Source organism: Erythrolamprus reginae, chromosome 5 (genome assembly GCF_031021105.1).
Source record: "Erythrolamprus reginae isolate rEryReg1 chromosome 5, rEryReg1.hap1, whole genome shotgun sequence".
NCBI classification, from domain to species: Eukaryota; Metazoa; Chordata; class Lepidosauria; order Squamata; family Dipsadidae; genus Erythrolamprus; species Erythrolamprus reginae.
The window spans coordinates 101,652,454-101,677,829 of NC_091954.1; the positions used below are offsets into that span (position 1 = coordinate 101,652,454).

Sequence of the window (25,376 nt, forward strand, 5' to 3'; positions counted from 1 at the left end):
TTTTAGCATCTTACAGCTATCACTATGTTGTTTATGTCTTATGATTTATGTTGATTGCTTTTATTTAGTATCCTATGACTATCACTGAGAGTTGTATCTTAAGATTTACGATGATTGTATTTTATAATTATGGTCATGATTTATCATTTGTTGCTTGTCTGTACTCAAAGAGCTTATGCACCAGAGTCAAATTCCCTGTCTCTCCAATCACACTTGGGCTATAAAGAATTCTAATTCTAAAAAAAATAACAATAAGATGACCTGCAGCATCCCAACTGATCCTGCAAAAGATATTCAGATAAAAACTGAAAGTAGATAGGTATTCAGTTTCTACTGTACCACAGGGAGTCTGCAATCTGCATTAAACTGGCTTGTTAGCAGGGAAACACAGAGTTTAGCAGAGCAGGTTAAAAGGCACCAGAAATTGGATGCAGGATATGTTGTTTGATAGATATAGCCTTATATAAAATGATTTCCCAGGAGCTAAGCCTGCCAGAAATCTTAAACCAATTGCCAGGCACCTCCACTGACCCGAGCAGCTGTCTAAATGTCAATCTGAAACAAGGTAGGAGAATTACTTTCTCAATTTCTTGTTGATTTTCGGAAGCCATAATTTAAAAGGAAGGGAAGCTGACCTATAACAGATCTGTATGCATTTATTTTACACAAGTTCAGAGGATTCAGAGATCAGTAAACTGTAAGATACCTGCACAATTTAATTTTGGATGGGAGTATTAATAAATTTAGAATCTCTTTAAGAAAAAAGCACAGGCTTTCACAAGGTAAGCAACATACAAAATTGACCGCGGAAAACAAAATCAAAATCCGATAGACATCATCCCATGTTCCTTGGCTTTTCCTTTGTGATGTCTTATCAGTTTAAATCAAAGCAGCAAAGAATCACAAATAGAAAGATGTTAAGAGTGCTGTTTCTTAAACCAACAGTTCTCTATAACCTGGCAGAAAAGATATAAAAGACAACCCTGCAGATATTTGAGGTATTTGTGAATATGATTTTATCCAGGCAAAGTTACCTTGGGAATGTGTACATTAATACATATACAGTGATACCTTGTGTTACAAACTTAATTGGTTCCGGGACGAGGTTCTTATGGTGAAAAGTTTGTAAGACGAAACAATGTTTCTCATAGGAATCAATGGAAAAGCTATTAATGCGTGCAAGCCCAAAATTCACCCCTTTTGCCATCCGAAGCACCCGTTTTTGTGCTGCTGGGATTCCCCTGAGGCTCCCGTCCATGGGAAACCCCACCTCCAGACATTCGTTGCCAGCGAAGCACCCATTTTTGCACTGCTGGGATTCCCCTGCTGGGATTCCCCTGCAGCATCACAAAAACACTGAAGTCCGGAGGTGGGGTTTCCTATGGGGAATCGCAGGAGCAAAAATGGGTGCTTCGCTGGCAACAGAAGTCCATAGGCGGGGCATCCCAGTGGCGGCGGTGGGTTTGTAAGGTGAAAATAGTTTGTAAGAAGAGGCAAAAAAATCTTAAACCATGGGTTTGTATCTCGAAAAGTTTGTATGATGAGGCATTTGTAAGATTAGGTATCACTGTATTTGCATGTATGTGTGCGTGTGTGTGCCTGTGTATGTATGTATATGAATTTCAATTATTAAAAACTAATAAAATTTAAACATAGAGAAAGCAAACATAATGGGAAAAAAATAAAAAGTATTAGCAAAAAGAAAAACAAGAATAAAGAAAATGAAAATATAAAAATAAATGAGTTCTAGACCTCCTGGCTACAAATAAAAACTAATTTACCAATTCTTCATCCCTGTAAGGTTAAATAAATATCTCTTCATCCTATATTCCATCCTTTATCTATAAGCAAACTCATAAAACATTAATCCTAGTGTCTTGATCTTTAATTCAATTAATTTTTATTTATTTGTATCCCACCTTCGTTAATTTTTATTTTTTACGTTATTTATTTTTTATTCTTGTTTATAAATAACTCGAGACAGCAAATACTGTATATCCATTTTCTCTGCAAGGTAGGTCTGGTTGACAAAGATTGATGAAGCAGGACTAGAACTTCTGGTGATTAGTCCAAAGGCAGCTTTCATGCGTAATGCAGGAGTAGAACTCACAAGCTTCCGCTTTCTAAGCTCGCACTTTAACTCCTATGCCACACTAATACTAACAGAAACTTGTTTGATAGTGACGTTTCCTGAAGAAGCTGAATGTAGTATCAATCTCAGAGGTAGCTTCCATGATTTGTGTAATTCCATTTCAACATTTTGTGCTTTTTTCCTTTGTTGTCAGGCTGCAGAAATCATACTTACGGAAAGATTCACTGAAGACTCAGATTTGGTCGCTATCACCCGTTTCACGCTGCCCACATCTGTCAGTCGGTGCTCATTGTCATCCCATCTGCCATATGCCAAGTCTATACCACCAACAAAAGCTACGGACTGGTCAATTATCACCAGCTTTTCATGGTGGGCCCATAAATAAACAGTAGAGGACACATGATCAGGATGCCTCATTACCTGGAAAAAAAAGAAACACTGACCTTAACATCAAGTGGATTATAGGTGAAGATTTTAATGGTGCAAACCTTAGATGATCAGAAATTCCATACAGATGAATAAATATATAAGATTCTCTTTCTGAGCAGGTTTTTCTCCATCACATTCAACTAGCATGCTATCACAATTATGTAATCATTCCTAAATTTAGCTGGACTTTCTCTTTGGCTAGGTTTAACACCTACTTGACACTCATCGGTGAAGCTAGTTTCTATGCTCACATGGAACAGGAGCAACTTGGAGTCATTTTGTATTTTTTCCCCCTTGATGTATGTCTGGAGTTGTTATCTCTGTTTCTAGATACATGCCTTGGTCATTCAGATTCCTTTTATCTGACCAGCACTGTCTGACTATTATTATTATTATTATTATTATTATTATTATTATTATTATTATTATTATTATTTAATTAAATTTGTATGCCGCCCCTCTCCGCAGAGTGGGGGCGGCTCACAGCAGTGACAAAAACAACAGACAATAACAAATATAATATTAAAATCTAAAATAACAATTTTACATTAAAAAACCTAAAAAAACCCTTATATAAAAGCATACACACAAACATTCCATACATAAAATTACATAGGCAAGGGGAGATGTCTCACTTCCCCCATGCCTGACGGCAGAGGTGGGTTTTAAGAAGTTTATGAAAGGCAAGGAGGGTGGGGGCAGTTCTGATCTCCAGGGGGAGCTGATTCCATAGGGTCGGGGCCACCACAGAGAAGGCTCTTCCCCTGGGTCCCACCAGACGACATTGTTTAGTCGACGGGACCTGGAGAAGGCCAACTCTGTGGGACCTAATCGGTCACTGGGATTCATGCGGCAGAAGGCGGTCTCGCAGATATTCTGACTATGTTAATTCTACCTCACAGAATGCAGCCAAATGAAGACAAGTTGTAAAATCGGGTGTGGGTTATTTAGCAATTGCCTTGTTTAGCCATGGAAATATAGGTTCCAACTGTGGCTGTAAGTCAAAGATTCCCTTGGGTCCCATTTGTTGGGGGTCAAGGGAAAAGGAGGGTCTTGCCTTCTCTTTCTGCTCAAGATCCCCATGGACAATTGGTGGGCCACTGTGTGACACAGAATGCTGGACTCGATGGGCTTTGGCCTGATTCAGCATGGCTCTTCTTATGTTCTCATTTTGCTATTTCTAATATTCAAAAAAATATTAATAAGAAGGTTTCAGATATTTATTTATTGTTAGAGTTGAAAGGGATCATGCAGGTCATCAAGTCCAACCCCCTGCCTGAGCAGGAATCCTAAAGCACCCCAGCCAAGTGGCAGTCCAATCTCCTCTTGAAAGTGTCTAGAGTTGGGGAGTTCACAACCTCCGCAGGCAGGTTGTTCCAATGGTTGATCGTTCTGACCGTCAGGAAGTTCTTCCTTACTTCTGGGTTGAATTTCTCCTTGGTCAGCTTCCAGCCGTTGTTCCTCGTTCAGCCCTCTGGTTCTCTGGAGAATAGAGTGACCCCCCTCCTCTCTGTGGCAACCCTCATATACCTGTATACAGCTATCATGTCCCCTCTGGCCCTCCTTTTCTCAAGGCTATCCATGCCCAGTTCCCGCAATCTCTCTTCGTAAGTCTTGGTTTCAAGTTCCCTAATCATTTTGGTTGCTCTTTTCTTCACCTTCTCCAGAGTCTCAATGTCTCTTTTGAAGTGTGGTGACCAGAACTGGATGCAGTACTCCAGATGGGGTCTGACCAGGGCGTAGTAGAGTGGTATTAATACTTCCCTGGTCTTGGAGTGTATCCCTCTGTTTATGCAGCTTAGGATGGTGTTGGCTTTTTTGGCCGCTGCTGCACATTGCTGGCTCATGTTTAGTTGATTATCCACCAAGACTCCAAGATCTCTGTCGCAGTCACTGCTGCTAAGTGGGGTTTTTCCCAGGCTGTATGTGTGTCTAGTTTTTTTTTTAACCAAGATGAAGGACTTTGCTGTTGTCGACATTGAACATCATGTTGTTAGTGTGGGCCCATAGTGTTAATCTGCCTAGATCTTTCTGTATTATTATTCATTATTTTTATTATTTCTTATTATTTAGTTCTATTTAATTACAATTGGCAACATTACATTTTTACAGTTCTGTATAGTGCTGTTTATTTGGAAACAGCATATTTTATGTATCTTTCAGTACATCTTTGAACTTCTTTTCATATGGTCTATATTTTTTAGATCTGGTAATAAAACTGAACTGAAGTATGTGATTTTCTCTAGAAGAATGAAAAGACTGACCTTCAGAAGGCCAGAATGACAGAATGAAAACTACTTTATTTTTGGACATATCCTCATAAATATAATAAACATGTTTTTGAGTACAGTACTAAAATACCATTTCTTCCTGTGTCTTGAAGTTCTTTTGTGAATAGAGCAACAGTTACTCTATAGAGGTCAACAGCTTCAATGTGCAGCAGCTATATCTAAAGTTAAATAAACAGTACAATTGTTATAATGGATACAAATACCTTAATATTGGGATGTAGACGCATTAGAGTCCTCTTAGTATATTCACTGTTGATACCCAGAGTGAGTTCTAATTCTTTGTAGAGCATCACAAAGATTCTCACCCCTTGTTGCTGTCAGGAAAAAAAAAACCAGTCATATTTGATGCATGCAGAACCAACTAATAGCTTAGCCAAATGCTTTACACCAGTATTTACTTGTTGGGGTTATGCTACAATAGCAAGGTGGGCAATCTTTTGTGGGCCAGGGGTTGCACTTAGAAGGGATGTTAAGATTAGGATGTTAAGATAAGAATATGTTTGTGAGTGACATAGGGGAAGGTTTGGTAGGGAAGGTTTGCCTATTTGCCGATGACTCTAAAGTGCAATAGGGTTGATATTCCTGGAGGCGTCTGTAATATGGTAAATGATTTAGCTTTACTAGATAAATGGTCAAAGCAATGGAAACTGCAGTTTAATGTTTCCAAATGTAAAACAATGCACTTGGGGAAAAGGAATCCTCAATCTGAGTATTGCATTGGCAGTTCTGTGTTAGCAAAAACTTCAGAAGAGAAGGATTTAGGGGTAGTGATTTCTGACAGTCTCAAAATGGGTGAGCAGTGTGGTCGGGCAGTAGGAAAAGCAAGTAGGATGCTTGGCTGCATAGCTAGAGGCATAACAAGCAGGAAGAGGGAGATTGTGATCCCCTTATATAGAGCGCTGGTGAGACCACATTTGGAATACTGTGTTCAGTTCTGGAGACCTCACCTACAAAAAGATATTGACAAAATTGAACGGGTCCAAAGACGGGCTACAAGAATGGTGAAAGGTCTTAAGCATAAAATGTATTGGGAAAGACTTAATGAACTTAATCTGTATAGTCTGGAGGACAGAAGGAAAAGGGGGGACATGATCGAAAAATTTAAATATGTTAAAGGGTTAAATAATGTTCAGGAGGGAAGTGTTTTTAATAGGAAAGTGAACACAAGAACAAGGGGACACAATCTGAAGTTAGTTGGGGGAAAGATCAAAAGCAACATGAGAAAATATTATTTTACTGAAAGAGTAGTACATCCTTGGAACAAACTTCCAGCAGACGTGGTTGGTAAATCCACAGTAACTGAATTTAAACATGCCTGGGATAAACATATATCCATCCTAAGATAAAACGCAGGAAATAGTATAAGGGCAGACTAGATGGACCATGAGGTCTTTTTCTGCCGTCAGACTTCTATGTTTCTATGTTTCTAATACCTAGGATGTGCCCAGGATGAGTTGTCAAAATTCCAGATGAGCTCACTAAATATTCCAAAACATTATAGACAGCTCGGCTCCTGCTCTTTCTTTTAATGCTGATAAACATTATTCTATTTTAAAATAACCAAGAAACTTAGCAACCTGTGCATGTTTTTTAAAAATCAGCTAAACTCAAAATTAAAGCTTAAAATCTGAGATCTGGAAGCAGAACAATCCAAGAGCCTGTCAGAAAATAAAAATCCCTAGGTAATATCATAGAAAGTAGGCCTCAGGTAAGAATGCAGAATGCTATTCTGAGGCAGTTGGGCGTGCAGCAACCTACAATTATGTGAAAAGTATTTAACTAGGCAAGAGCTCCTTGCTTTCTCTCTCTGTCTGTTCGCTGTTAGCTGTGTGCTGTTGCTGTTCATGGAAGTACAGTAATACCTCGTCTTACGAACCTAATTGGTTCCAGGGGGAGGTTTGTAAGACGAAAAGTTTGTAAGATGAAACATTGTTTCCCAATTAATCCGTGCAACGAAAAACAAAAACGCAAAAAAACGCCGCCGCCTGGCTGTCACCTTTTGAAACAGCCGGGGGGGCTTCCCAGCGTCCCCCTGAACCCGAACGCCAAACCCAAACTTCCGGGTTCGGCGTTCGGGAGGTCGCCAAGAAGCCCCCCGGCTGTTTTAAAAGGTGACAGCCGGGCGGCGGGGCTTCCCAGTGACCTCCTGAACCCGAACTTTTGCCAAACTTCCAGGTTCGGCGTTCGGGAGGCCGCCAAGAAGCCCCCCGGCTGTTTTAAAAGATGACAGCTGGGCGGCGGGGCTTCCCAGCGGCCTCCCGAACCCGAACTTTTGCCGAACTTCCGGGTTCGGCATTTGGGAGGCTGCCAAGAAGCCCCGCTGCCCGGCTGTCACCTTTTAAAACAGCCGGGGGGCTTCTCGGCGGCCTCCCGAACGCCGAACCCAGAAGTTCGGGTTTGTCGTTCGGGTTCAGGAGGACGCTGGGAAGCCCCCCGGCTGTTTCAAAAAGCGACAGCCGGGCGGCGGGGCTTCTTGGTGGCGGCGGGTTCGTAAGAACAAAAAAGTTCGTAAGAAGAGGCAAAAATTTCTGAACCCCGGGTTCGTATCTCGGGTTGTTCGTAAGACGAGAGGTTCATATCATGAGGTACCACTGTATATTTAGAAGAAGCTGTAACACTGTAACACTGTTCCTGTGAGTTATTGAACTAGTTGTAGCAAGGTACTAGTAAGATACTAGTTTATTGTATGTATAGTATAGTATAGAAAGTAGTAGTAGTAGTAGTAGTAGTAGTATAAAGAAGTAAATATATTTTTCCACAACTTCCTACTGCTGCTGTGTTTCATTGAAGACTTCAACTCCATTTCTACTGCTCTGTGGCTGGCTGGCTGCTTGGGTTGGTGGGCTGACTGGACTGGGCACAAACAGGCTAGTTTCCGCAAATACAAGCTCTGATAGAGCCTTCAATTTGTGACATGACCTTTTCTCCCTTTGCCACAATAAAATTATTGTTATGCTAGCCAGAAGTGTATCAATGATTTGATCGCCATCCCAAGGTGATACTCTAGGATGGGATCATCCTTGGCAGAAAGGAAATAATTCTTTCCAACCTACAAGAACTCAAACCATACCTTTTCCACATTGGCACAAGTATTTTATGAAGACAACAGAAAGCTTCCATTAAAGTAATCAGTCACCTCAAGCTCAGTAACAAGTCACATGTTAAGCTCTCTCCTAATTAGATCTATATTTTTGGAGAAGATCAATGCCCATCGTTAGCAATTTAATGAGTATCCATTTCAAAAGCAAACAAATAGAATATATCACACTACAGTGAGATCATCTCTGTCTGGAAAGTCAATTTTCAACTATTTCTGCTCACGGCCCTGTTGTCCCTTGGAACAGACCAAAAGAGTTAATCACACAGGATGCAAATAACACTTTGAACTAAACTCCCTTCAGTTTGCATCAGGAGTTTTTTTTGAGTGCAGATGCCTTCAAAATGAACGTGGGGAAATGTTTGAAAACTGAAAAGTACAATCAAGGAGAGGTTTAGGAAGGAGGGATTGTCTACCTTTGGCAATATTCAGGGGTTTGGCACAGAGGTCAAGGAAGCAATAAAAAATGAGACAAGAGGTCATGTGAGAGGGAGATGGACCTAAAAAAAAAAAATCTCACTGATGCAAACTGATCTCTATTTTTGAACGCAGTCTAGGACAGTGATGGCGAACCTATGGCACAGGTGCCACAGGTGGCACGCTGTTCTGTCGAGCTCTCTGGTAGAATCCTCCCAAAAATGCACAGATACAATTTCAGACACACACAGACCTTTGACAATACAAAACAATGTTCTTTATACCGAAAACGCAAATAAACGGAGCACTCTTTTTGTATAGCAAAGAGCACTCGTCTCCAAACAAGCTGGTAATTTGTACAAGTCCCTTATCAGTTCTGTGATACTTAGCTTGCAGCTGTGAGGCAATTCACAGTCCTTCTTCTTCCACAAAGTGAAACACACTTTGCTCTGACTTAGTTTCAAAGCGGGGAAAAATCAGCACACAAAGGTCAAAGTCAGCAAGACAGGCACGAAACACAAGGATCAGATAATCCTCCACAATGGCCAAACCCACAGGCTGCTATTTATAGCAGCCTCACTAATTACCACAGCCCCACCCAACCACAGGTGGCCTCATTTTCTTTGATAATAATCTCTCAGTTGTTGCTGCCTATGCATCGCTCTCCGCATGCGTGGCTGTATCATTAACTCTTGTTCCGAATCCAAGGAGGAGCGAGATAATTGATCTCCTTCTGAGCTGTCTGCCACACTCTCCTCCTCCCTGTCACTCCTGTCTTCTTGGTCAGAGGAGCCTTCATCAGCAGATTCCACCGGGAGCAAAACAGGCCTGCAGCATGTGGATGTCTCCCCCACATCCACAGTCCTTGGGGCAGGAGCTGGGCCAGAGCTAACCACAACACACGCAGAGCCATACCTGCCCGTTGCCCTAGCTCAGCTCCAGCGTGCATGTGTGCATTGGCCAGCTGATTTTCGGCTTGCATGGATGCTCTGGTAGGGCATTTTTGGCTTCCAGAGGGCCTCCGGGGGGATGGGAGAGAGTGTTTTTGCCTTCCCCAGGCTCCAGGGAAGCCTATTGAGCTTGGGGAGGGTGAGAAATCAGCCTACTGGTCCCACCAGAAGTTGGAAAATGGGCTGTTTCTGGCCTTCAGAGAGCCTCCTGGGGGGCAGGGGAAGCAATTTTCGCCCTCCCCAGTCATCGAATTATGAGTGTGGGCACTCATGCAGGCACAATAGTGTACGTGCACATACCTTCGGCAACGTTCACCATCACTGCTCTAGGAAATGTAATGAAGCTTAAGCAATCAGCACTGGGGCTGTAGTATAAATACATCTAAAGATAAATAGTTCACTTTTATAGGAACTTTGCATAGCCCTAAGGGAAGGAAGGATGGAAGGAAGGAAGGAAGGGAAAGGGGAAGAAAGGAAGGGGAAGGGGAGGGTTTATTATTCAGACAAATTCATATAACAAAATGGTTAGTTTATGCTTCAATGTGCCATCAAAATCTAAACAACCGAGTTATATAAACACTGGCTATGTTAACCACAGATTAGGATGGAACCCAAAGATAAGCTAAAACATACAGTGTTCCCGCTGTGTATTTATGATTGTGTACGTGTATAAACACACACACAGAGAAAGAGCTAACTCACATTTTCTCCACTCATACACAAATGCATAAGCAGACAAACATATTCCTAAGAAAACATGGGCAAAACCTCCATGACATCTGATATACCATCTGGATACTGGCAGAAAAGAACAGAAGGAAACAAATCTGGAACTTACCATGTAAGCCATAATTATTTTAACTGATTACCAGACTGATACCAGTCTTTTCTTACAGGTTTAGGATACTAATGTGAGTCATCATCCAAATAGCCTAGAACTCTGCATTAGCACAAGGGCGTAATGGAAGTTTATGGTTCAACAACTTGGGCAGCTCAAAAACCAATTTATTTTATTTATTTATTTATTTATTTATTTATTTATTTAATTAATTAATTAAATTTCTATGCTGCCCCTCTCCAAGAACTCGGGGCGGCTCACAACATATAATAAACAGTGTACAATATTTTGAATCCAATTAATTAAGTAAAAAATCTAAAAAAACCCCAAAGCATAAAAAACAATCATTCCATTCACTCAACACCTTAATTGGTCAGGGGGCAAGGATCTAATGGCCACAGGCCTGGAGGCATAAATGAGTCTTCAGACTCTTGTGGAAGGCAAGGATGGTAGGGGCAGTACGAATCTCTGGAGGGAGCTGATTCCAGAGGGCCGGCCCCCCCACAGAGAAGGCTCTCCCCCTAGGTCCCGCCAAATGACATTGTCTAGTTCACTGTTTCCCAGCCTTGGCAACTTGAAGATATTTGGACTTCAATTCTCAGAATTCCCCAGGGTGTTATGGTTAGCTCTGGCCCAGCTCCTGCCCCAAGAAATGTGGATGTGGGGGAGACATCCACATGCTGCAGGCCTATTTTGCTCCCAGTGGAATCTGATGATAAAGGCTCCTCTGACCAAGAAGACATGAGTGACAAGGAGGAGGAGAGTTTGGCAGACAGCCCAGAAGGAGATCAATTATCTGTCTCCTCCTTGGATTCCGAACAAGAGTTAATGATACAGCCACACATGCAGAGAGCGATGCATAGGAAGCAACAACTGAGAGATTATTATCAAAGAAAATGAGGCCACCTGTGGTTGGGTGGGGCTGTGGTAATTAGTGAGGCTGCTATAAATAGCAGCCTGTGGGTTTGGCCATTATGGAGGATTATCTGATCGTTGTGTTTTCGTGCCTGTCTTGCTGACTTCGACCTTTGTGTGTTGATTTTTCCCTGCTTTGAAACTAAAGCAGAGCAAAGTGTGTTTCACTTTGTGGAAGAAGAAGGACTGTGAATTGCCTCACAGCTGCAAGCTAAGTATCTAAGAACTGATAAGGGACTTGTACAAATTACCAGTTTGTTTGGAGACGAGTGCTCTTTGCTATACAAAAAGAGTGATTAGTTTATTTGAATTTTCGTTATAAAGAACATTGTTTTGAATTTTCAAACGTGTGTGTGTCTGAAATTTGTACCTTTGAATTTTCGGGAGGATTCTACCAGAGAGCCCGACAGAACACTGGGAGTTGAAGTCCAGATATCTTCAAGTTGTCAAGGTTGGGAAACACTGGTCTAGTTGATGGGACTTGGAGAAGGCTGAATCTGTGGGACCTGACTGGTTGCTGAAGGCGGTCTCGGCTTTAACTAGTTAATTCAGTTATTTGCAGTACCATTCATTCACCCAAGACACAATATTTGTTTGTTGTACGAAGGCTATCCACTACATCTTCCCTTCACTCATCTAAGAGTGTTGCGTGAACACAGGTAGTCCATCATGAATGCAGCCTTGAGTTCCTGCCTGAAAAATGAGATATATCTCAATTCTTGTTATCTTTCGCAGCTTTGAAAAATACTGCACACTTACAGCCTTTCGCCTCAAAATGCAGTCTAATCTCCAGCGATTCCCTTCCATCACAGGCCGCTTCATAAATATTTCAGGGCTCAGCCTGTAAAAAAAGGTAGAAAAGGAAGTAAGTTTGGCTGAAAAATACACTTTCGGAAGTGAACATAAACAGATGCCCCAATCCAAGCAGTTGAATGCGAGAGTCTGCTAGCAAAGTGGACCCCGGTTTCTCTCTATTACAATATAAAACAGCAATGCCTCCTTAAGACTGAAAGACATTTTCAAGTGTTGTTGTGCCTCCCAATAGGAAATATAATCATTCTGAGTGGGAAAAGTCTTTCTGTTGCCTAGGTTTTAGAGGCTCTTTGTCTTCCATACAGTATTTTATTTCTCATTCTAATATTTGGAAGGAAAAATACAAACAACTTAAATCTGGAGATGGACAGTTTTATTCTTCTTTTTAATTTTTTCCCAGAGCCGGAAGGGGGAAAAATATTTCTTTCTTTCTTTCTTTCTTTCTCTCTTTCTTTCTCTCTCTCTCTCTCCCTTCCTGCTTTCTTTCTTTCTTTCTTTCTTTCTATCTCCCTCCCTCCCTTCCTTCTTTCTTTCTTTCTTTCTTTCTTATTTATTAATTAATTAATTTATATTTATTTGTTTGTTTGTTTGGATTTGTATGCCGCCCCTCTCCAAGGACTCGGGGGGGGGGGCTCACAGCATATACAAGAACCAATAATAAACAATCCAATTAATAATACATTAAAAAACAATCCTGAAAATTCTACTTTAAAAAACTCCCATTAATCATTCATAGGCAAAATATCCTCATGGTTGCCTACAAACTCACAAAACAAGCAGCACATGAAATGGTACAAGGTCTGTATGCTGAGGAAAAGAAAAAGTATCTTTTTATACTCCATATTTCTCGCCTCCCCAAAAATAGGCCACAACCATCCTTGATGCTCACGACATTCATAACAGATGGGGAAAATAAGGCATCAAAAGTTTTTCAAAGTTACGATTCTATGTTTTAAAAATTCACTAATACTTCCCAGTTCCCTTTGGCAAATTTGACACCTGCGAATACAACAAGAAGTTTTGCAGTTTTCATTTATTCAGTAATATAGTCTAGCTTATTATTTCTTTGTCTGAAGGTGGAAGCTGACCAGAGTAAAGTTTAATCAGTTCTGGGATGGGAAACCACTGAAAAAATTCCAAGGTTTAAACTTTAAGACTAAGCTTGAAAGCTACAAAAATTCATCGTAAGATAGCAATGGCAAATCATGTCTGTACTGTGGTTGACTGGGACATATCCATGATGTCACCAGAAGCTCAGCTCAGCTCCCTTTTTATTACAAGGTTAGATTGTACATTGTTTATATGTGAATAACACCAACCAGTCTGACTTTAAAAGTTCATGTTTACATGGGGACCAGGCTTCAGTCTAAACAGTCAGCTGGGTATCCAGTCTATAAGCACTGTGGTTGTTTGTTGAGCAAAGCAATGCCAAGCCAGCTGTCTCTATTCCCTACTGCTTCAGACCTCTTTTTCTAATCCTGTAAAAACAACAGCTTCTTTTATCCCCGGGGTGTCAAACTGGATTTCTTCGAGGGCCAGGTCAGGATTGTAGTTCTCCTCTGCAGGCTGGCAGGGGGCGGCTAAGCGGAAGATGTGACGGACGCCTTATGTTGCACTTTATTGGCCAAAATGGGAGATGGGAAGGCTGTATGCATCCCCCTGCAACTTGTTTTTGCCCTCCTTGGCCTCCTACAGCACTTTGCTGGCTGAAAATGGACCAAGAATGGACCAAAAATGAGCCTTTCATGGCCGCTATGTGGCCCGTTTTCGGCCAGCCGAGTACTGCTGGTAGCTGAAAATGGCCCGGTTTTGGTGACAGAGGACACCACGGGCTGGTCCTTTGATATTCCCAGGCCAGCCTCGAGGACTTTGAGTTTGACACTCCTGTTCTATTCCCTTCTCTCCCTCCAATTATGCTTCGGGTCTCTTAATTTATAGGTAGCCCTCTACTACAATTGAGCCCAACATTTCTGTTGTTAAGTGAGATATTTGTCATGAGCCGAGGTGGCGCAGTGGGTACAGTGCGGTACTGTAGGCCACTAAAGCTGACTGCTAGATCTGCAGGTCAGCGGTTCAAATCTCATCACCGGCTCAAGGTTGACTCAGCCTTTCATCTTTCCGAGGTGGGTAAAATGAGGACCCGGATTTTGGGGGCAATATGCTGGTTCTGTTAAAAAGTGCTATTGCTAATATGTTGTATGCTGCCCTGGGTCTAAGGAGAAGGCGGTATAAAAAAATTGAATAAATAAATAAACAAACAAATAAGTGAGTTTTGCCTCATTTTATGACCTTTCCTGCCTTAGTTGTTAAATGAATGACTGCAGTAGATAATTTATTATAACCCTGTTGTTAAGTGAATCTGGCTTAACGTGAGCCCGTGGACACAACAATGGTTATAAGTATGAACCAAGCATCTGTATATTTTGATCACACAATCTTGGGGATGCTTCCAAGGTTGTAACTGTGAAAAATGGTCATAAGTCACTTTTCAGTGCTGTTATAATTTTGAACGGTCACTAAATGAACTGTTGTTAAGGCGAGGACTACTTGTACAAGCTAAATGTTCAAGAAAGGCCAGTAAGAGACTTTTGATCCCCCCTACATGCAAAAGCGACAAGTTGAAAAGGAATCAGTACATTAAAGTAATTTCTGTTAGATTAAAAGTTTCCGTTGGTTCGTCTTTGTTTCCTTAGCCAAGTGTCCTGAAAAGACCTTTGCAGCAAAGCCTCTCTTATTGTCTGCCTCTTCTTTTAAGACATGCCAAACCATCTGGTCCCGCTGTTAAGTTTCCATGTGAGAGGACCCTAACAGTGCCACATTATAATTAAATATTCTAGAAAATACATTGAGAGCAGTGCTGGGTTGCTATCAGTACGGTAGAGCAGTGTTTCTCAACCTTGACAACTTGAAGATATTTGGACTTCAACTCCCAGAATTCCCCAGCCAGCAAATGCTGGCTGGGGAATTCTGGGAGTTGAAGTCCAGATACCTCCATGTTGCCAAAGTTGGGAAACACTGTGGTAGAGGACGGCGTGCTGGTAGCGAAAGATACACTGTGTGCACAGATTCAGTTATCTTGCATGCGCGCACATGTGTCCCAGTGTGTTTTTGCTTCTGTGCATGCGCCGGAAGCAACCTCTCACAAGGGGATGCCCACATGTAATAGAACCGAAGCTGCATCCACAGCGCACCGGTAGTGGCAGCAACAACAATCCACCCCTGCTTGAGAGGCTAGAACAGGGCTCAGCAACCTTAAAGAACTACAAAGGTCCTAACTGGAAGCCCCACATTCAGTTCTGGAGTTTACAGGAAGTCTGGTTCCCTCACCACAGAGTCTTTTCCTAGCACAGCATCCTTCTTCCTCTGCCAACTGGAAATCTGGTTCCTCCTACCATAGAGTCTTCTCCTAGCACGCTTTCCTTTTTCTCTGACAACTGGAAGTCTGGTTCCCCCACCATAGAGTCTTCCCCTGCATGGCGTCCTTTTCTCCTCTACCTGTCCTAACCGAAAGTCCTATCAATTGTGGAACTGACTGGCGATAGGAAGCTGCAACAGAGGGATGAAAGAGCCACATGTGGCTCCAGAGTTGCGGGTTGCTGACCCCTGGGCTAGAAGGAGGCTGATCAGGAAGGGTGGGATCTGATCATGTCAGTTAAATACTAACCACCAATCGGTGATGAAAATCTCTTCTTTGGCCGCTTCCATGGCATTTGCTACGTCTTCAAAGTACCCCTTGGCATTGACATACCTAGAAACAATGACAACATTACAAAAACAGGTAGGTCTGGAAATCTGGAAGCAAAAGGTTAACAATATACAGGACTTTTTTTGTTTTTTGTTTTTTAATTATTGGAAGAAGCACCGAAAAGGAGGAAATGCAAAGAAAGAAAGAAAGAAAGAAAGAAAGAAAGAAAGAAGGAAAGAAGGAAGGAAGGAAGGAAGGAAGGAAGCTGCCACGAGTCTGCGGAGAAGGGCGGCATACAAATCCAATAAATAACAATAACAATAAATAAGGAAGGAAGGAAGGAAGGAAAGAAAGAAAGAAAGAAAGAAAGAAAGAAGAAATGAAAAGTGATTAGATTACTAGAACATCTTCCTAGTCAGGAAAGATTGAAGCAATAAATATAGGAGGTTTTTTGCAGAAAAAATTGTAGCAATAACTGTAGGATTTTTTTAGCCTACAGCTATAAAGATATGTTGAAAAACAAACATAATGGAGATACGTGAAACCAGGCATGGCCTAGAAAATGTGGAAAGTTTTTTCTTTTTCCTCCCTCTCTCATTTCACAGTCTTTAACCTTGGGTTCATCCACTGAAACTAAGTACTAAAGAAATTCAAAAGCAAAGAAAGGATTACTTTATCCATAGATAGTAATACTGGGGGAAATTGCTGTCATTAAAGATGACAATGACCAGCCGTTTTGGTGTTTTAAAAAGGGATTTGTACAATTCAGGGAAAATAGGGCAGGGCTGCAACATAGGAGCACTGAATCTCAGCAGAATATTTAAACAGCAATTGCTGAAGACCAACAGTATAAGAGGTATAATATTTAAGCGTTACTGGCTGGAGACCAACAGTTTTTAACAAGTTTTGTGGTTTTATTAGTTGTGTTTTAGTTTCAGTGTGTGTACTGCCTACTGTCTGTCTTTGTGAGTTGTATATGGCTTGCTGTTATGCTCTTTGTTAAAAGGGCATTATAAATAAATGTTTATTATTACAGTAGAGTCTGGATTATCCAACATAAACGGGATAAACGGGACAGATGAAAATGTCAGATAATCCAGACTCTACTGTCAAGGCAGGAGAAAAATACATAGGAGGTCCTGGGATAAAGCATTCCATCCGCCCCTGGTGCTCCCTTGCTTGTCGGCTGGTCCAGGAAGAATCGGGACCTCCCGAAACTCTCTAGTCGCACCTGCCTTCGACAGGTGGAAGGATGGATGTGGGTTTTTACAGCACGGCCGCAGAGGCCGCGGAGGCCCCATCCCGACCCAGCCCAGCCATCGGAGGAGAAGGTGAAGTGGCTCCTGAATGCCTTCTGTTGGGCATAGCTACTTGGCCCATAACCGGTTGGGCAGAGGGAATTTTGTGCACCCGGAAGTTAACCCACCAGGTAGTTTTAGATAAAGTTTGACTTCTTTTTTCTCCCTTTGTGTTGTGGTTAGCTCTGGCCCAGCTCCTGCCCCAAGGACTGTGGATGTGAGGGAGACATCCACATACTGCAGGCCTGTTTTGCTCCCGGTGGAATCTGATGATGAAGGCTCCTCTGACCAAGAAGACATGAGTGACAGGGAGGAGGAGAGTGTGGCAGACAGCTCAGAAGGAGATCAATTATCTAGCTCCTCCTTGGATTCAGAACAAGAGTTAATGATACAGCCACGCATGAGAGAGCGATGCATAGGCAGCAACAACTGAGAGATTATTATCAAAGAAAATGAGGCCACCTGTGGTTGGATGGGGCTGTGGTAATTAGTGAGGCTGCTATAAATAGCAGCCTGTGGGTTTGGCCATTGTGGAGGATTATCTGATCGTTGCGCTTTGCTGACTTTGACCTTTGTGTGCTGATTTTTCCCCGCTTTGAAACTAAATCAGAGCAAAGTGTGTTTCACTTTGTGAAAGAAGAAGGACTGTGAATTGCCTCACAGCTGCAAGCTAAGTATCTCAGAACTGATAAGGGACTTGTACAAATTACCAGTTTGTTTGGAGACGAGTGCTCTTTGCTATACAAAAAGAGTGCTTCGTTTATTTGAATTTTCGGTATAAAGAACATTGTTTTGAATTTTCAAACGTGTGTGTGTCTGAAATTGTATCTGTGCATTTTCGGGAGGATTCTACCAGAGACCTCGACAGAACACTTTGTAACTATTTATGTTGTATTTTTATTATTGTTGTAAGCCGCCCTGAGTCCTTCGGGATTGGGCGGCATAGAAGTCGAATGAATGAATGAATGAATGAATGAATGAATGAATATTACACAATGGAACATCTTCTCTTACCACTTGGTTAGTGTGTTCTCCTGGATGGCTGCATAGGAACCAAATCTATGGTGTTTGAGGAAGTTCTTGCCATTCTTCTGAATGAATGCTTCTATTTCTTGGCCCCACCAAAGAGCATGTCTGTAGCTGTTACACTTCAAAATCAGTGACCTGCACAGGTAAAAAAAATAATTGGCTTTGTCACTTTTTCACTTGTACACAATCACTACTTGCCATAAGCAACCAGCAGAAAACTTCCAATTTGGAACACGTTGAATCAGAACGCTCAACATTGCAGAGGGAGATAATCAGGTGGTACAATATGAACTTCTTACCTGGAAAGATTATCAATTCGTAAACCATATTTAGTCTCTGTCTCCTTCTTGCCAATTTTTATGCTGAATTCTTTATCAACGAGGAGGACGAAAGAAATAGCTCCACTGTCTGGCTTCATATACAATAAGAAAGAATCTTTTACCACTAACCACCTGGGAAAGGAATACAAGTGGGAAAAAAACCCCAGTAGATTATGTTGATAGCTTAATCATATTAACATTTAAAGCATCTCAACCATGTTTGCTATAACCGCAACAATACTTTTTTTCCAAGCCTGTTCCTAAAGCAACACAATTTGCCTGCTGCATACTTTTTTTCTGTATCCAATTTTCTGTAAACTGCTTTACTTTTAACACAATCTATTCTGGACAAGATAAAGCATAATTGGAGTTATTCCTCTTCTGAAGAGAATGCAGGTAGGCAATTTCCAGGCGCAGTTCACTGAGGTGTATCAACAGCGGTTAAGTATGGTTAAAACCCTCCCAGTTTAGAGTTTTTAAGTAACCAATGAATCATCTAACCCAGCTTTGTTTCACCTGGCCGTTAAGACTTTATTTATATTTATATACTCGATTCCCACAAAGTTCGACATAGTTTTAGGTTACACCTAGTATGTTGATTTGCATTTAAGAAAAAACTAAAAATACAACATAGCAAGCCAAGATATTGCTGCGTATGCTAAATGTGCAACATAACATCACATTAAGACCCTACCTCCTCAAACGTCTAACTGGATATACTCTCAAATACAGTAGTACCTCGTGATACGAACCCCTCATCATACGAACTTTTCGAGATACGAACTGGCTGAAACTGGGACTCCAGGAAGGACGTGTCTGTGACGTCAAAGCTCCGCCCCTGGAATTCCCTATTGGGATTCCCCACCTCCGTTTGAGCCTTCCGACCAGCCGAAAGCTCTTCTGGGAAGGTAACAGTTGGGCGGCGGCACTTCTCGGCATTCTCCCAAACTTTTGCCGAACTTTTCGGGTTCAGGAGAGCACCAAGAAGTGCCCGGGCAGCGGTGCCCAGCAGAGCGCCCATTTTTGCATTTTTTTGGGGGGGGGGGCTTGCACGCATTAATCGGTTTTCCATTGTTTCCTATGGGAAACATTGTTTCGTCTTACAAACTTTTCACCTTACGAACCTCCTCCCGGAACCAATTAAGTTCGTAAGACAAGGTATCACCGTATATGCTAATTAAACATTTAAAAAGATGCATTCACAGAACATACTAATTTTGGTTAGTTGCATTCACATGCAAATCAGTAATTTTGGTTCATTCATTTTTTAAAAATTTGATTGTGGCTTAATGTATTGTTTAGCTGTTGCTTAATTTATGGTATAGACCAGTGATGGCAAACCTTTTCCCCCCTCAGGTGCCGAAAGAGTGAGGGCATGCACTATCGCATATGCGTGAGTGCCCACATCCATAGTTCAATGTCCGCGCAGGGCAAAAACAGCTTCCCCTGCTCCCTGGAGGCCCTCTGGAGGCCGGAAATGGCCTATTTTCCATCTTCTGATGGGCCCAGTAGGCTCATGTTTTGCCCTCCCCAGGCTCCAAAGGCTTGCCTGCAGCTGGGGGAGGATAAAAACACCCTCCCCTATCCCCCCACAGGCTCTTTGGAAGCTAAAATGCCTCTGTGTGAGCCAAAAATCAGCTGGCCGGCAAACACATGAATGTTGGAGCTGAGCTAGAGCAACAGCTCGCATGCCAGCAGATATGGCTCCGCGTGCCACCTGTGGCACCCATACCATAGGTTCGTCATCACTGTTATAGGCTCTTTATTTTGTTTGTTTGCCTTCAAATTATTGTTGACTCCTTGTAGTTTTCTTGGTAAGATTTTGGAAGTGGTTTGCTGATGCCTTTTCCCTAGGCCTTGAGAGACTGTAACTGACCCAAGGTCACACAGCTGTCTTTGGGTCTAATGTGGTACATGAATGCATTGTCTCCCAGTTTCTAGCCTGATACTTTAATTGTTACACCAAACTGGCTCTTGTACAGCAGAAATTCAAAAAATGAGTTAATTCAGCACCAGGGTCTATAGTTGTCCTCTTTGCGTGGGAGTCAGCTGAGTCACCTCGGGCTGGTCATTGCTTCTACATGCTAATTATCATCTACCACAAAACCTTTCATTGCATCCCCTGTTACTAACTTCTCTACAAGAACTAGGTGTGTACAAGAAACTATACGGATCACACACAAAGAAAAACAACCAGCTAGGAATTCTGAAGTTGAATAGCCCCTGACATAACACTCTGAGCTGGCAGTATGATGTGGAAGCTTGACCAGAGATAATATTTTTATGACTGCATTCTTCAGGGGGGGGGGGGATATTTGGGGGCCACTGTGCTAAGAGATAGCAATCTTACAAAAGAGACAACTTCTAAGAGACTTGAGCTAAAGGTCTTACTCAACTAAAGGTAGCTTTGTAAACGTGACTGCCTTTTGTTACATTTTCTAAAGCAAACCAGAACTGATGTTAAAAATTTGAAAGATCAGGGATGTCAATTCTTGGCAACTTGTGGACTTGTGGATTTCAACTTCAACATGTTGGCTGGGGAATTCTGGGAATTGAAGTCTACAACTCTTAAAGTTGCCAAGGTTGGACATTCCTGGTCAGAGATCGGTTCCTCTCGGTTTGCCCGAACTGGTAGCAACCTGCTGGTGACATCACAATGACATCCCAGAACAGGTTTATTTACTTACTTACTTACTTACTTACTTACTTACTTACTTACTTACTTACTTACTTACTTACTTACATACTTACATACTTACTTACTTACTTATTTATTGGATTTGTATGCCGCCCCTCTCCAGAGACTCGGGGCGGCTAACAACAGTAATAAAACAATGTACAATAATAATCCAATAAATACTAAAAATGATTAAAAAAACCCATTAATATAAAAAAACCAAACATACATACAGACATACCACACATGGAATTGTAAAGGCCCAGGGGGAAAGAACATCTCAATTCCCCCATGCCTGGCGGCAGAGGTGAGTTTTAAGGCGTTTACGAAAGGCAAGGAGGGTGGGGGCAATTCTAATCTCTGGGGGGAGTTGGTTCCAGAGGGCTGGGGCCGCCACAGAGAAGGCTCTTCCCCTGGGTCCCGCCAAGTGGCATTGTTTAGTTGACGGGACCCGGAGAAGACCCACTCTGTGGGACCTAACCAGTCGCTGGGATTCGTGCAGCAGAAGGCGGTCCCTGAGATAGTCTGGTCCGGTGCCATGAAGGGCTTTATAGGTCATAACCAACACTTTGAATTGTGACCGGAAACTGATCGGCAACCAATGCAGACTGTGGAGTGTTGGTGTAACATGGGCATATTTGGGAAAGCCCATGATTGCTCTCGCAGCTGCATTCTGCACGATTTGAAGTTTCCGAACACTTTTCAAAGGTAGCCCCATGTAGAGAGCATTACAGTAGTCGAGCCTCGAGGTGATGAGGGCATGAGTGACTGTGAGCAGTGACTCCCGGTCCAAATAGGGTAGCAACTGGTGCACCAGGCGAACCTGGGCGAACGCCCCCCTCGCCACAGCTGAAAGATGTTTCTCTAATGTCAGCTGTGGATCGAGGAGGACACCCAAGTTGTGGACCCTCTCTGTGGGGGTCAATAATTCCCCCCCCAGGGTCATGGACGGACAGATGGAATTGTCCTTGGGAGGCAAAACCCACAGCCACTCCGTCTTATCAGAGTTGAGTTTGAGTCTGTTGACATCCATCCAGACCCCAACAGCCTCCAGGCACCGGCACATCACTTCCACTGCTTTGCTGACTGGACAAAGGGTGGAAATGTAAAGCTGGGTATCATCTGCATACTGATGATATCTCACCCCATGCCCTTGGATGATCTCACCATAGGTTGAGAAAAGTATTAAACCCAGTCTGAACGTCTGGTGACTGTGTGATGAACCATAATACCAATAAAAAGGGGAAGTAAAGAAAATAATAAAAGGAAAAAAAAATACTAAGACCACACTCTATGGGTTGATATATATATAATAACAACAACAGATAAATAAATATTAGGTCTTTCTGCTGTATACTTCTGGAGCTCTATAGACTTCATCATTATCTCAATTTAATGTGAATACATTTTTTACCCCCTGGACTTTTTAATTGGACTAAAGTTTTTATGCTTGTTCCTTTCTACTCTGCATTTGTGAGTTTCTTGAAGGGACTCTCTGTCTTCTCTCTATTGCTCCGGTTTTGTGATTCAGAAATGACATTTTCCACCTAGCCAAGTGGAGAGGAATATTCCATTCTGACACTTTTCATATCCATGCAAGCCAGGTTGAAATTTTCCTAGGCAATAATTAGTTGTTAAGCTCTTCTGTGACTCACTGGATCTTCTGAGCCTTAATGCTGGAAGAAAAGACACATTCGCATGGTGCTCTGGTCTGGTAACACAAACCACCATTCAGTCTAGGATTTGATTCAACAAAAATAATATTCAATGTTTGTTTGGCTAGTGATTCCTGGCCTCCAATTTTTGGAGCATGTTGTTTGGAAACGCTTCCACCCCTCATTATAAACTCAGCACTTTAAAACTCAGCTGTTACTGTATTAGTTGTTTATAAAAAAACACACCAACTTAATTCCATTAAAGTTTACAAAAAGGAGACTGCAACTTCAGCTTTGAAAAGGTGAATTGCTAAGCAACAGGCTGTGAAGCAGAGAGAGGAAAAGTGTGTATAGATTCATACACACACACACAAGAGAGAGAGAAAGAGAGAGGGGGGAAAGAGGGAGAGCAAGAGAAAGAGAGAGAGGGAGGGAAGGAGAGAGGGAGGGAGAGAGAGAGAAAGAGAGAGGAGGGAGAGAGAGAGAAAGAGGGAGGGAGGGAGAGAGAGAGAAAGAGAGATAGAGAAAGAGAGGGAGGGAGAGAGAGAGAGAAAGAGAGAGGGAGGGAGAAAGAGAGAGAGGGGGGAGAGAGAGAAAGAGAGAGAGAAGGAGGGAGCGAGAGAGAGAGAGGGAGGGAAGGAGGAAGAGAGAGAAAGAGGGAGATAGAGAGAGAGAAAGAGAGGGAGAGAGAGAAAGAGAGAGGGAGGGAGAGAGAGAGAGAAAGAGAGAGGGAGGGGGAGAGAGAGAGAAAGAGGGGGGAGGGAGGGGGAGAGAGAGAAAGAGAGAGGGAGGGAGGGAGAGAGAGAAAGAGAGAGAGAAGGAGGGAGAGAGAGAAAGAGAGAGAGAGGGAGGGAGAGAGAAAGAGGGAGGGAGAGAGTGAGAGAGAAAGAGAGAGAGAGGGTGGGAGGGAGAGGGAACAAGAGAAAGGGAGGGAGAGAGAAAGAGAATGAGAGGGAGGGAGAGAGAGAGAAAGAGGGAGGGAGAGAGTGAGAGAGAAAGAGAGAGAGAGAGAGGGTGGGAGGGAGAGGGAGCAAGAGAAAGGGAGGGAGGGAGAGAGGGAGGGAGAGACAGACCACTGGGATAAGAGAAGACTGAATAGATTTTGCTCTGTTCAGTGTAGACTTCCTCAGTGCTGTGGGAGGAATGGGGAGGAGAAAGTCTCCTATTCAAACTATTTTTACCATCAGGGTATGCACGTACATAGTCGTAATATCGAAACGAATGCTTCACAAAGCCAGTTCTCAAAAGGAGGAAGAACTCAATCATGGCCTGGGGTGCAGGGTTTTCTCCAGACTGCTTCATAAGGACTTGTGACACCTTGTTATTTTTATGTTTTGCCCTTCCTCTTTGGTAGTACACATTTCTTGACAGTTTGCATTCTGGATGCAGGAAATGACACATGAGTGTATATGTGTGTGTGAGCATAAGCATACTCTGGCCACATGCTTTCCCTACGTGACGTTCTCAACTCTTATGAATTCACAACATGTGTCACGGGAGCATCCAAACTGTTCCTCTTCACACGAGGGACCAGAATTGGTATATTTCTCCACTTTGTTGCTGCAGAGCCATAACTTGTTCCAAATCGCCTCGTGTGCCAATTTTTCATGCAATTTAGAAGCGCTGTAGTGATGCCATCTTTAATAGCAAAGTGTCAAATCTCAGTCTGTTTTGTTACTTAGAGAGAAGCATCCATCTGCCAACCACTAATATTTACCCACTTGTTGCTGTTTCCCTTTCTGTCTGCGGAAGAGCCTGTTCCAAATCATTTCTGAATCACAGCCAAGAATATTAGATGACATGTCCGAGGAATTGCCCAGAGTTGAACTCAATGTGAGCTAGGTAGTACCTATATATGATTTATTTATTTATTTATTTATTTATTTATTTATTTATTTATTTATTTATTTATTGGATTTGTATGCCGCCCCTCTCAAGAGACTCGGGGCGGCTAACAGCGACAATAAAACAGTGTACAATAGTAATTTGGTATTGATGATTAAAAATCAATTAATATAAAAACCAAACATACATACATACATACCATGCATAGAATTGTAAAGGCCTAGGGGGAAAGAGGATCTCAATTTCCCCATGCCTGGCGGCAGAGGTGGGTTTTAAGTTGTTTACGAAAGGCAAGGAGGGTGGGGGCAGTTCTAATCTCTGGGGGGAGTTGGTTCCAGAGGGCTGGGGCCGCCACAGAGAAGGCTCTTCCCCTGGGTCCCGCCAGGCGACATTGCTTAGTTGACGGGACCCGGAGAAGATCCACTCTGTGGGACCTAACTGGTCGCTGGGATTCATGCAGCAGAAGGCGGTCCCTGAGGTAATCTGGTCCGGTGCCATGAAGGGCTTTATAGGTCCTAACCAACACTTTGAATTGTGACCGGAAACTGATCGGCAACCAATGCAGACTGCGGAGTGTTGGTGTAACATGGGCATATTTGGGAAAGCCCATGATTGCTCTCGCAGCTGCATTCTGCACGATCTGAAGTTTCCGAACATTTTTCAAAGGTAGCCCCATGTAGAGAGCATTACAGTAGTCAAGCCTCGAGGTGATGAGGGCGTGAGTGACTGTGAGCAGTGACTCCCGGTCCAAGTAGGGTCGCAACTGGTGCACAAGGCGAACCTGGGCAAACGTCCCCCTCGCCACAGCTGAAAGATGTTTCTCTAATGTCAGCTGTGGATCGAGGAGGACACCCAAGTTGCGAACCTTCTCTGAGGGGGCCAGTGATTCTCCCCCCAGGGTAATGGATGGACAGATGGAGTTGTCCTCGGGAGGTAAGATCCACAGCCACTCCGTCTTGTCTGGGTTGAGTTTGAGCTTGTTGACACTCATCCAGGCCCTAACATCCTCCAGGCACCGGCCCATC

At 42.7% G+C, this 25,376-nt stretch overlaps 1 protein-coding gene across 3 annotated transcripts in view; it reads right to left on the bottom strand.

Annotated features, from left to right (window-relative positions):
* PLD1 (phospholipase D1) overlaps nucleotides 1-25,376 on the bottom strand; it is a 195,441-nt gene that overhangs the window by 49,100 nt on the left and 120,965 nt on the right. For 2 of the 3 annotated variants that reach the window (XM_070753638.1, XM_070753637.1), the window contains exons 9-14: nucleotides 18,154-18,306; nucleotides 17,840-17,989; nucleotides 15,507-15,590; nucleotides 11,789-11,870; nucleotides 5,016-5,126; nucleotides 2,306-2,512 (exon numbers count right to left, since the gene is read on the bottom strand). In XM_070753638.1, coding sequence (XP_070609739.1) covers nucleotides 2,306-2,512; nucleotides 5,016-5,126; nucleotides 11,789-11,870; nucleotides 15,507-15,590; nucleotides 17,840-17,989; nucleotides 18,154-18,306 — 787 coding nt within the window. The remainder of the gene's footprint in view (nucleotides 1-2,305; nucleotides 2,513-5,015; nucleotides 5,127-11,788; nucleotides 11,871-15,506; nucleotides 15,591-17,839; nucleotides 17,990-18,153; nucleotides 18,307-25,376) is intronic. The other variant, XM_070753639.1, reaches the window with a different exon arrangement.